Genomic DNA, 13,303 nt, shown 5'->3' with positions numbered 1-13,303 from the left:
AAAAAGATTTTCAAAAGAGTTTCTTTTAGAAAAGTTTTTCTAAAGACTTTTAAGGTGAAATGAAACCTATATATGCACTCTAAGTAAGGCTCTTATAAGAATCTAAGACTTTTAATGAATTAAACATTTGCACACTAGTCTTCAAGGATTCTTCACCGAATTCTTCAATTTCTTCATAGCCTTAGCTGAAATGCAGTTGATTCCACTTGCTCATCATCAAAACCTTGTACTTAAGTATCATGTATGGCTTCATTGTCGTAACAAAGGCTATTCAGGGCAAAAAGTTTGCTAGAAGTAAGGAAGTCAACAAGCGTCGACTTGCTAATGATAAAATGCAGGGACCCCATCTAAGAAACAAAAGCAAGATATAGGGAACAAGCTAGAATGACCATCGAACCAGATATGCTCGAGGTGCAATAATGATCACTGTGGACAACCATGCTTCCGACACACAGGTGGTTGCCTGTCTTTATGCTCATGGCTAGGGTGCCTTCCAATCCCAGCAAGGGTAATTTCAAGCCTTTCGTGGTCCTCGCTGAGAAAGACGACCACCAATGCATGCTGCGTGAATATCAACTCCCTTAATCACCAACTTGCGGTTTTCCAATGGTCAAGTGGGGGACGCCTTCTTGCGTATCACCCTAAAGTGGTCCTTCAAAACGTCTTCTTGATCACTCATCCTCATATGGGCACCTTTGGCCCAACTCTGTAGCTCTCCTCTCGGAGTTAACACGTTGTAACTCTCTTTTAAAGTCAGCAAAACATTGTCGCAGGAACCGACAAGCCACAAACAACTTTTTCTACACACACAATCCATTGAGATTCTGCCAAATCAAGGGACCAAAACAATGAGCATTCTGCTCAACGTAGGCACTCCGCTAACCCACAATCTTGGGAGAGAATCTAGAAGTTTAATTGAGTCTCCCATACCCAAAGGTGCAAATCCATCCAGTCGAATTCAACGCCCATTCTTTGCATGCACAAGTCTACCTGCGAGTTTAATGTACAACTGGTAGAAATCTTTATCTTATCTATGTTTCCTTAGCCAACTGACCAACAACCTTACACTTCTGCTTACCATTAATAAGATGTCCCATACCATCCTGCCAACATCTTGCTTATGTGTTCAGTCAGCAAAACTTCAGCTGCGAAAATTTGCGTAACCATGATAAACCATCACTGTCCTCTTCAGTGTCGTATACAATCAACAACAAGGTCTCCGTGAATCTTTCTGCTTTGATACCTATTTGTCACAAACTTACTTTTTTCAATAAGCTAGTGCGGCGTAACGGTCCTTCCTTACTGCCGCTAGCCTTTCTATCGCTCTGTCACGGGCATATAATGCTTTGCAAACCTGCGATGCGCCAAGCTAGTGTGATCATCGCAATTTTTTTTCTCTCTTGCATTCTTCTCTCTTTTCCTCCTCTTTTTTCTTTCTAACCTCTATTTCTCTTTTTGAAGGGGAAAATAAAAGATAGAAAGGAAGAGAGAACGGAAAGGATAGAAAAATGAGAGGAACTCTTTTGCAAGGTCTCATTTGACCAAAGAAATGTTTTGAAAAATCACTCGCCTCCGTTTTGAAAAATTTGCGGGAAAATGAAGAGATGAGATTCGCTCATCGGTACGAGGTTCGACCGTTCCTGGCGCCTTTACCAGGGGTAATCGAACCAAGGATCGAATTCATGCCTTTTGCTTTGTTTAAATATTATCTAAGAATTTATTTTAAGTCTAAAATGCACAAAGAATCATGCTTGTGCAATGTGAATGCAGAAATGTATGCTTTTGAGAAAACAGTTTGGAAATTTGGGATTTTCCAAGTGATTCTGAGATAAATTTGATAATGGAGTGAAGAAATGATTCAAGGTTTGATTTGAAAAAATTAGATTTTGAATCTAACTCAGAATTTGAAATAGGTCTGGAAGGAGAGACTTGAAATTCCAAGTATTGGAATAATCAGAGATTGGAAAATGGATTTTGAATTTGAAGAAATAAGGAGAAAAGAAGATTTTGGAACTGGAGATAGAATCTTGAAAAGGGAATTGAATTCCAGATTTTAAAATCTGAATTTAAAATGAATCTTACATCTAGGTGAAATTTGAAAACAGAATTGGATTTGAAATCTGGATTTTCAGGATGGATTTGAATCCAAAATCTGGAATCCTAAATGGAATTGGATCCGACGTCTGAAAAAAATGGAGTTGGATCCAAAGTATGGAATCCTAACTGGAATTGGATCCGAAGTCTGGAATCCAAAATGGAGTTGAATCCGAAATCTGGAATCCTAATTGGGATTGGATCCGAAGTCTGGAATCCAAAATGGAGTTGGATCCGAAGTCTGGAATCCTAAATGAAATTGGATTCGAAGTCTGGAATCCAAAATGGAGTTAGATCCAAAGTCTGGAATCCTAGATGGAATTTGGATTTTTGAAGATCCAAAATGGACTTTGAGGGTGGATCTGGATTTTGGAAATTCAGATTTGAATTTAAAAGTGGGCTTTAAACTTTAGGGAAAATCGGATTTTGAGATTCAGAATCAATCTCAAAATCTTGATTTTGAATTGAGAATCAAGACTCAATCTTTAGATAGAACTTTTTGAAAATATAGACTTGATTGAAAGCTTTGAGATTTGAAATCAGAAGATGAATCAGGAATTTCAAAGTTAAATTGAACTTTGAAATTTGATCTGAGATGTTTAATTGAATTTGAATTTGAATTTGAATCCTGAAAATGAATTTGGAATTTCAAAGTTGAATTGAACTTTGAAACTTGATTTGAATTAGAAATTGAATTTCGAAGATAAAATGAATTTTGAAATTTCAAAGTCAAATTAGACTTTGAAATTGAAGTTCTGAAATGAAATAGAATTGAGAATAGAAAGATGAATTTGAAGTTATAAATAAGAATTAAAGTTTGATTTGAGAAGTGAAGGAGATATTTGAAGATTTATCTCAAAATCACTTGGATTTTGAAATAATATGAAAAGAATTTTGAAAATATGATGTAATTCTATCCTGAATGATGAATGAATTAAAAGAATTTGAAATTAGGTTTTTGAAAAACATATTTTATTCTTTAAATGAATTGAAATAAGATTGAAGATATAATACATTTCTGACTATGGTGATAAAATGTATTATATAATAATCATATTTAAATTCAAGTTAAGAATAAGACACATTTTGGTGCCTTTATAGAGTTTAAAATGAAATTAACTCTCAATATATCCTGACTATGGCCATTGATATATATCTTGAGTTAATTTTAAGTTAAACTCTTATAAAGGAAGAAAACATTTAGAAAAATATGATGATTTTGAGAAGAGATTCAGTGTGGATCTAATGTTATTACATAAAAGATGAAAATCCTAAGTTTTGTTCACACCTTGACTATGGCCATTAATGCAAATCATCAACTTAGGATTTAATCACCTTTTATAAAATGGTTCACGTGCCATTCGTGTTCCTATTTGTGAAATTTTGTAATAAAAGGAAAAATGATATGAAAACAAGCAATTTCTAAGATATATGCATGCTGATACCTTCTAATCTAGAGCTGAGAGTGTAAAATTCTCGTTATAGCCTAATTATTACAATTTTTGAGATGGATTGAAATTCAAATTTCTAAAGTAAGAAAGAAAATAACCTTTTCTACCCAATTTTTGCAAAATCCAAGTTAGCACAGTGTAAAAGATGCATATAAAAAGAAATTTACAAAATATACAATGCAAGTGACAAGAGATTCATGATATGTTTAGAATGCAAATTTCAATGTATCATATGGATGAGAAAATATACATATTGGATTGATGAAATGTTCATGCAATATGCCAAAGGTTTATACAAGGGTATATGCATAAGTGTAGCAGCTGTAGGGGCTGCTACGTATATTGGCAGTGGTGTATTGGCTGTGAAGTGTGACAGGGATATGTAGCCAGGGAAGGGCAGTTATGTAGGGTACAGGTAGGGTGAATGTGAATGCAAGAGAGTATGACAAATGAGCTGGGGTTGTGGTGGAGATGAAAGTGCAGGAAAATGTGCACAGCTGTAATGGTGAATGAGTGTCATGTGAGATGTGAAAGAGATATTGAAGCAAATATCTACAGCAAAGTGAGTGATGAGGTGATGGTGGTGGCTACAACAGAGAATTTCTGTGTAAAAGGAGTATAGCTGCAGTTATTGGTGACTGAGCAGGAGATTGTGAGAATGCAGGTGGTCAGTGTTTAAGTGTTTGATAGGTGGAGGAATTGGGCGGCAGCAATGCAATGTGAAGGGATGTAGTAGGTGGAAGGTGGGCTAAATGAAGGACTGTGAGACGATGCCTATAGGGGATTCAATGGCAATTGAAATGTCTTTGAAAGAAAAAGTATAATGGAACAACTCTCTATACCAAACCTATGTAAATGAATTTGCCCATGAACAATACTTAAATATCTAATCCCTGCCTATATATTAACTAACTGTTACATGCTGAAATGTATAATGTCTAAGTATATGAGATCTTATCTATTAAATATATAACCCCTAAGTGTGTAATAACTTCATGCTTAAACAATGAATGGTATGAATATGAATCTCCCTAAACATGAATGAAGATAGAGGAACCTGTACAAGCGATTATCTTTAGCAACTACCACAATCACCACTGTGGATCAACTTCACACAGTTGATTGCTCAGATATGGAGGTTAGCAGATCGGTGCAGAGATACAGGGAAAACACTGATATACAAGGAATGAAACGAATATATGGGGCTGTGATGAAATGCAGTGCAACATATAGAATACAATGAAGGATAAGCAAATGAAAAGAGGCTGTAATGCCATGAGAGGTAAGTTAAATACCTAGTTTCAAATCAACTTTATGTGCATTTTGCAGGAAAATATTAAACCTAGTTTATGAATCAATGACCCTATGTATTTCACAATGACTTTATGCAGCATATCAAAATAACTTCATCCGACAACAGTGGTGACCTCACAGCAAGCAAATGTGTCTTCAGAATAACACATATCAATGTAACTTTAATCAGCCCATCAAGATTCCTCCAGTCAATATATCAAGCAGATTCCGGCCAAGCAGATTTCGGCCAGTCATGTATACAGTACATCAAGATTCAAGAATACAAGAAACAACGTGATTGTACCTAGTGAGATGAACTCCCTGAATATACAGTCTCACGTGTTGGGCATGGTGTGTTGGGATATGATCATGCTTGCATATGCAGAATGTAACAATGCAACAATGTTAACAATGCTAAAACAATGTCTAATCAAATACCAGAACATAATAAGAACAGAAATCATAGGCTTGGAAAATGCTAATTAAAATTATTTAATTTCAGAGATGCTACATAATGCAAGTAATTCTCTATAACCGAACATATGAACTTGAAGCCTGCATCGCAGAGTTGTATGACAGACCAGTGAGATTCTCTGGTTTCCCATATAATAATGGAGCACATACACTGATTGAGGGAAAATGTGAATTACAACCCACTAGGTTGATCTTAATTAGCATATTGTGAGAATGAGTTTTTCCGGAATGTTTTGATGTTTGTGAGGAAATTTTGCTCACCCATGTTCAGCATTTTTCCATTGAATCCAGCCTTTACCAGAATGAACTTGTTCTGCGATGACTGTGTCTTAATGAGCACCATATGTGATGACTCTCCAGTTCTGTAGTTCCTACAACGAACTTATGATTCTGTGTTCACAATTTTACATGATATAATATCTAACAGGTCTTGGAATCACCTCACTGAAAAATTTCTTGGCCTTCAAATGGCTCAGAAGGGCACAAAGGGGGAAGATGGGTCTGATATTTTGGCAACTATAGGTGCTGAAAAATGTATGCTAATAAATTGAAAATCGCAGAGGATAAACAGAGGGAAATAACTGAACAAATCTGGATTCCTCTTTCAGGGCAGATCCATCTACGAACTCTATGATTAACCGGATCTCTGATTGGGTGAATCCTGCAAGATGCTGAATTAACTTCTGAATGTTGGAGGTAAGAATGAGCACAGATGTGCGATGCTTGATTCGAATGATATCCTTTACACTAAGATGCAAATGCGCCAGTGAATGCACAGGAAAGAGTATACGATGAAGATGCTCTGACACAACGGGAACCATGACGCTTGACCATGCTTTACAGATGTGTAAAGTTGCAGAATATAGATACTACAATGCTAAATCAATGAGCCACATATGCACTTTTGAACGTAGATATAATAGCAAAGCAACAATTGAATGTGCTGGACTGATGCAAGATACAGAACAAACAATGGCTATGGACGAAATGGAATGTAATGCATCAACAAACGACGAATGGCCTCGAATATGTTACAGATGAAAATCTAAAATATATTAAGGGCAATGAATGTGAAATCTAATGAATGAACCATGCAATAGCTGCAATGATGGTGTCAATGCAATGAGGCGAGTGGTAGTCCAGAATCAATACAACCATACACTGCTAAATGCTGAAAACTGAAACAAATACAACATGGATGGATACAATTAGAAATCACATGCTTCAACGAGAACCTGATACAAATGTTAATCGGGGAAATAAATCCCAGCTCCATTGAACACAGATAGTAGAGACAAGATTTCAGTAGGTATAGATGCTTATGACGAGATAACAAGCAAAGTATGGAATGCTTTTGCATTAAGGAAATCCAAATGCAAAGATAGTTATCAAAGTGAAAAATAACAGATAAAATGCAAAATTGATCGATGATTATGGCAGAGTAAAACCCAATCTGATGCTGGATCAGATAAGATATTTATTTTGAAAGCCATGATAACGATAAAGATGATAATGAAAACGAAATGGAAATTAAACAAGAAATCGGAAATATGAACAAGAAATCAAGAAAAAAAATGTTAATAAAAATGAAGAAAACGAAATCAAAGGAAATTATAAACAGAAGATCAAAGATGAAAGAAAAGAAAGAGATGCTATAACCGAAAGCAAATAAATGATCCAAATGAAAAGGCATATCCGCTTAATTGGAGCGTAAATAAACCAAAAAAGCTCGAATAAAGCAAAGAGGAAAGAGATGTTGGAGTAAAAACTCTGTTGATATTGCAATGTGTAGGCTGGTGATGCCATAGGCAGACCATCGCTACGACAGATGCATTAATGGGGGTAAAAAACGAAGAAATCAAAAGAAAATCCAGAACAACAAAAGGGAAGAGGGGTACTCACTGTAGTTTGCAGGGATTTCTGAAGGAGGGGAATCCGGATGAAGGCTGATGAGAGCACCAGCGATGGATGGCTGATTCCTTCAGTAGCTCGGATGCCAGGAGAGGAATTGAGAGGGGAGGAGACGGATGGCTAAGGGAATGGCGAATGAGGATGGATGATCGATGGGAGGGCAGGAGCGGGATTGTGAAGAAGAAGAAGGGGGAAGCAATGGTGCGTGAATCTGATGGGGTGAGGATGCAAAGGCAAGTGAAGGGGTGAAAGACGGATGATCAGATCTTCCCCTTCGTGCCCCTTTTAAAGAGGGAGAAGAAGGATCGGGAAATGGGGAGGCCATTAGGCATCGAGGGTTGAAGATGAACAAGAGAGGAAGAAGGCAGATCCAATGGTTGGCGATGGAGGGATGAAGGAAGATGAGGGTGGCGATGGAGGGATGAAGGAAGATGAGGGTGGCGATGGAGGCACACGGGTGCTTCCAGAGGGAGAGAGAGCGAGAGAGAGAGAGAGCGTAACGGAAAAACCGTTGCAGGGGGCTCTTTCAAAAAATTTTCAGAAAAGAGGCTATCTTAAAAGAAATTCTCAAAAAGGGTTTTATATGAAACAATTTTCGCAAAAAGTGGCTTCTGAACTATTTCTTTATATTTTTCTTTGTGTTTTCTATTTTTTTGTTATTTTCTTCGTATTTTCTGCATTTTTTTTTGTTATTTTGGAATAAGATTCCAAAATCTAGGCAAAATGTGAGATTTAAAAACTATTTTTGTATTTTTGAGAAATATTTACAAAAAGAGGAATCTTCTGAGAAAATTTTTTGAAATTTTCTCAGACAACGGGTTTGTAGCCGAAATTTTTGGAGATATTCGAGTTTTGGATCTCGAATCGAGAAATATGAGACAGTGGATCCAAATGGATACTGGATGGATCGATTTGAGCTTGTCAAAATTTATTTTTGATATTTTTGTAAATTTAGTTCAAAGTTAGATAACGTGGCTCAGATTTGGATTTTGATATTGGATCCAAATCCAAAATCGAGTCAGATGCATAAAATGGATTTAATAAAATCCAAGAAATAAACTGGAATTTTGATTTAAAACTGACTCAATTACTCAGAAAATGGGGGCCATGGGCAAAAATGGAATATTTACAAAATTTTGAAAAATTTGGGGTGTTCATAGCTGGCCAGCTTAAAGGCCGTGTACCATCACTTTTTCATGTGCTAAATCATTTTCATTGGCTTTGCACATCACCCCGTGCGCAACTGCCTAGCGGAAGCTGATCAAACGCATTTCCAAATGCACATTCCATGTAGTTCATGCCGATCAGTGTATAGCCGTCTCATACCAACTATCACTTCTGAAAGGGGCACAAACTTGCGTTACCCTTGCGTGCCATGAAGCGTATTGCAGCTCCATGCGCACGACATAGCAAAACCTCGCTTACGAAGGAATAAGTCCTTGCGGCCCCTAGTTCAAAGACCATTTGATGATTGAACACCATAGTGAAGAGCACCACCCAGACTCATTCGCCAACGCTTAGGCATTCACTCGCCTAGCCTCGAGGCACCATACTCGATTGAAACCACTTAAGGTGATTCTTGGGAGAATTAGCTCTAACCTACACGCATCCCCGTGTGTCCAACCGCTACACGTGAAACATCTTGCAAGCCGAGAGGTCCTTAACTAAATCTCCTAAGGCAACATCCTCTCCTCTAATCCGCTCACACTGCTTAACCAAACAATGCTCCACGTAGTAAATGTCTAACAAGGATGGTTTTATAGCCTGATGAAGATGTTTCTTCATCCTTAGCATGCTTTTCAGCCATTTCATCATTCTATCATCATTCACATATGCAGAGATGCAAATGTTCTCTCTCTTTCAATAAATGCAGCACAGTCAGTTGCACATCTTGTTTACCTGAACTTTATGATGACATCACGAGTTTTTAAAAATGCTGTTAAGAGTTCCATATACAGCTTTTCTGGGACTAGGTTATTCCTCATTAAAAAGACTGAATGTACAAATAGTTCTAGAAGACTATCTCTAATATTAATATAATGCACCTTCCTTTAAAAAAAATCCTATGATACACAAACAAGATTGCACCACTTTTTTATATATGCATGTATTTGTAATTTTAGGGGTGTGGTGTGGTTGATTTTGTTTTGATCTTTACTGTATCTCTTCGAGTAAGCTACTCCTTACTTCTGTACCTAGGTATATAGAATAGATTGGTTTATGGAAACACATGTGGCATTCTCTATGATCATTTAGGTCGATGCCAAGATAAGTTTGTTAGGAAAACCATGAGCAAGAAACAACCAAAGGAAACAATGAGCAAAATCGATCAAACAAAACACAGGAAGAACACACAGATTTACGTGGAAAAACCTCTCCTCAAATCCGAGAAAGAATAAAAAACCACGGAGAGAAATCTTGTTACTCTTTTTCGACTATTACAAGAGGGAAACAAAAGAGAGAATTTATACAAGGCAAGGGCGACAATCCTAACCCTAACCAAATCGGGTCTGATCCATAAGAAACCGGGTCCCAAACATAAGCCCAAGAAAAAAAATCTTCTAGGGGGGGGGCGCTACCCCCCTATAACCCCCCCCCCCCATCCACTGACCACACAATGGGACTTGCGCCGGGGGGGAACCCCCGGACCCCCCTCTTGAAAGGGCAAAAACTATGAATCAGGCTCCACAACTCATCAAAGTTCACTTCACTACTTTATCAAATGCAATGATTAGATATAGATGTAAATCTCTTCAGATGGAGGTCAAATGATAAGATATGCACCAACTTCTATGGATTCATGGGATTGCTATACAGTGGTAATATTTTTTTAGATCAATTGTGCTGACATCATCACTATGAAACATGTTCGCTTATTTGTGTTCTATTACAAATATATCTGGTAATTCTTACCTGCTTAATATATTTTGTTCTTCTGCTTGGGGCCAACATTTAATTTTTCTACTGTCATTGTCTATATTAAGCAACTATTGAAAATATTCATGTACATGTGGCAGTGTTATAGCTTAGGTGTTGAAGACTTGGCATTACTTTCTGCGGAGGAGATCCACTCACCAAGTTCCTTTCTGGTTATATTTAATGGACTCATTCTTGGTAGACATCGGCAGCCACAGGTATTAATGTTTTCCTTAGTTTTAATTTGAAGGAAAGCTCCTTAAGACTTACATTGTGATATATTGTTATCTTCACAGCGCTTTGCTAGAGCTGTGAGGAGATTGAGAAGAGCTGGTAAAATTGGTGAATTTGTTAGTATATATGTAAATGACAAGCAGGTACGTGTGCCTCTGACAACTAAAGTCTGTGCTTGTATGCACATTGTGTATGCGTGTGTGTGCCTGTGTGTCTGCGTCTGTGTGTTCGTGTGTGTGCATGTGTGAGCTGTGGCGAACAGATCTATTTCTCATATCAACCATAACAATGAATTTCTAAATACGTTTTTCTGTTGCACTTATCATTATTATAGGAGTACATCATGACTTGATGCATGTACAATTGAGCATATTTTTTTGGATTTTGGATAGCCAAATTAAGGAATAGTCCATGGAGATTTGAGCCCCAAATCTCTCAATTAAAAGTAATACAAGTTTTTAATTTTTTTACTTCCATTAAAATTTCAGCTCCTCTATCAATGAGAAAGATGAGAAAATATTGATATGAAAATTAAGGGTTTTGTGTGTTCTAAATCTATATTCCTTTCTCAATATTCCAATGGATTAGATAAGATGGGTGTGAATCTCTCTCTCTCGTCCTGCATGAATATGATAATTAATGAATCGTGGTATGAGTATATCATGGCCCTTTTGTCCATCTCTGAGTTCTTGGTACACTAAGGTTGTAATCTTTTAAGGTTATACATCATTGCATCAGAGCATATCAGCATTAATCTTTTTATAGAACTTAAGTCATTAAGAAATACCAAAATATAAGAGATAATTTCTTTTTGCATATATGCTTGAAAAATGTCTAAGTTTAGGTGGTGGGCATTACTTTTAAAACTATCAACTTTAGGGTTCTAAGGTTGTAAAATTTACTGAAGTTTTTTGTTGCAAGGGTGGCTAATAGTTCATAATATGATTCTGTCACACAAACGCTCCATTTTGGCCCCTGTATCATGTCTCCCTATATACTAGTCTTATTGAAACTTTGCAAAAATGGCCGTATCCCCGTATGTGCGGCTGTATCCATGTGACAGATATGATTTGCTTTACTATAAGGTTTGGGTACTGAGTTTCTTGTTTTGTTGGTACATAGGGATGATGATGATAACTCTCTCCCTCTTTGGATCCCAGCTACATTATGTGAAGTTTCACCTTGGAAGTTGTCCCCTGAAGTACAAGAGGAAGAAGAGGTAACGAGAAAGAGAAAGAGTTCCTGAATGGGTTGATATCTTGATGGGTTGCCCCTCTTTATATATGAAAATATGTGTACAAATGCTGAAATACCCTTTGGCACAGATACAAAAGACATAACTGAGTTTATAACTCAAAGGACATAAATATCCCTTGCCCTTTAGGGTTTGAGAAAAAAGGTCTTTGTTCAATATTGGGCTGCCAATCGCAGCAAGTTGATCCACCACATGTTTGATTTTATTCAGAAATTCTAGCACTGGAGTTACCTCTCTTTAGATCTCAAAATTTAGATTTATGATGATAAACTTGGGGTGTGGAAATCTACTCGAACCATTGGTTTAATGTCTCCCATAAATAACGTGCGGAAACACCAATAGGAATGTGAAGAAGAACCTGCTTCGAGAGAGTTGCTGTAATGAATCCGACCACTGCTTGGTCATTCTTACACCATGGAACATATTTTGGATTCTTGACATAGATAGCTGATTCTGCAGCACCACCTTTATTCTCATCATTCCCTTTGTCTGTAGATCCTTCTTGAACCTTAAGCATAAATTTCAAACGAGCTGACACATCCGTCGAGATGTCCCATTCAATCGTGGCTATTAATGACGGGTATGATTTGTTTCTTCCAGGTAATAAAAGTGGTCTCATCTAGTTTTTTTGTGACCAACTAAGAAGGGAGGACTTGATAGGATTGGATGAAGCCATGGAAGGAAAACGAGATTAAGATTTAAGGATCAAAGTGAAAAGAAGTCTTTATTGGGTCTTGGACCCAACTCGTGTATGTATAGGACCCGACCCGACCCATGTACTGGATCGGTTCAAGATCCGATTGCTGTTTTATGTATTTTAAGTCTGTTGTTAGAGGGTATTTTCGTACCCTAAAACATTATGTACTCAATATATATTTAATACAATGAAAAACGCAGGAAGTGTGTCTGACGTCTTTTCTCACTGCAACCTCTTCCTTCAATACCTCGTTTTCCCTTTTCTTGCACAGGTCAACGTGAAGCCCCTTTTTCTAAGATGGTATCAGAGCGGTGCTGAAGCCTGGCCTGGGATCACCTCTCCTCTGCGTGCGTGTTATCCTTCCTCCTCGTTTCCTTCCTCCTTTCCTCCGTGTTCTACAGTTCTGGTAAGATCGACAACATCTCGTCTTCCGTCAACATCTTGTTAAGATCTCCTCCTTAAGATCCCTCCGTCAACGTCTCCTCTTACCTTGCCCTTTAAGATTTGATTCTCTCTGGAATCAAAGCAGCCTTTTAGTTGGATCTGCTGACGTGAAGAGACACAAACAAGTTCTCCTCTCTCAATCTGAATATTTCATTTGCTGAAGTCATTACTTGTGTGTTTTTTTTTTCTGTGTGCATAAACTCTTGTTTTGAGATATTCCTACGTCTGTTTCCCTTTTGCTTAATCTTGAATTATCTCTCCATTATTGGGTATCTTTAGTTTGAATATTGCTTCAGTCTGAATACTCTACTTTTGAAATTAGTATTATGCTATTTAAGTTTGTAATACACCTTTTCTGAAACGTTTACAATTCTGTTACACACCTTCATTGAGTATATCACTTATTCAATTACTGATATTCAGTTTTGATCAGTTACCTCATTTCTTTTTGATCATACCCGAATATACATTATATCTGTCACTGCAAAAAAAAAAGACAGAATATTCGGGTGACTGATTTCTTTGTCTAGTCCA

General features: G+C 37.2%; 1 protein-coding gene across 3 annotated transcripts in view; it reads left to right on the top strand.

The window, feature by feature from the left end:
* The window catches only part of NRPC2 (nuclear RNA polymerase C2), a 232,475-nt gene that overhangs the window by 89,457 nt on the left and 129,715 nt on the right, over positions 1 to 13,303 (top strand). For all 3 annotated transcript variants that reach the window (XM_089999321.1, XM_089999320.1, XM_089999322.1), the window contains exons 20-21: positions 10,241 to 10,357; positions 10,436 to 10,516. In XM_089999321.1, coding sequence (XP_089855447.1) covers positions 10,241 to 10,357; positions 10,436 to 10,516 — 198 coding nt within the window. The remainder of the gene's footprint in view (positions 1 to 10,240; positions 10,358 to 10,435; positions 10,517 to 13,303) is intronic.

Source organism: Nuphar pumila, chromosome 3 (genome assembly GCF_984573655.1).
Source record: "Nuphar pumila chromosome 3, dmNupPumi1.hap1.1, whole genome shotgun sequence".
NCBI classification, from domain to species: domain Eukaryota; kingdom Viridiplantae; phylum Streptophyta; class Magnoliopsida; order Nymphaeales; family Nymphaeaceae; genus Nuphar; species Nuphar pumila.
Note: the sequence above shows the minus strand (reverse complement) of the source record. Positions and strands in the feature narration are given on the sequence as shown.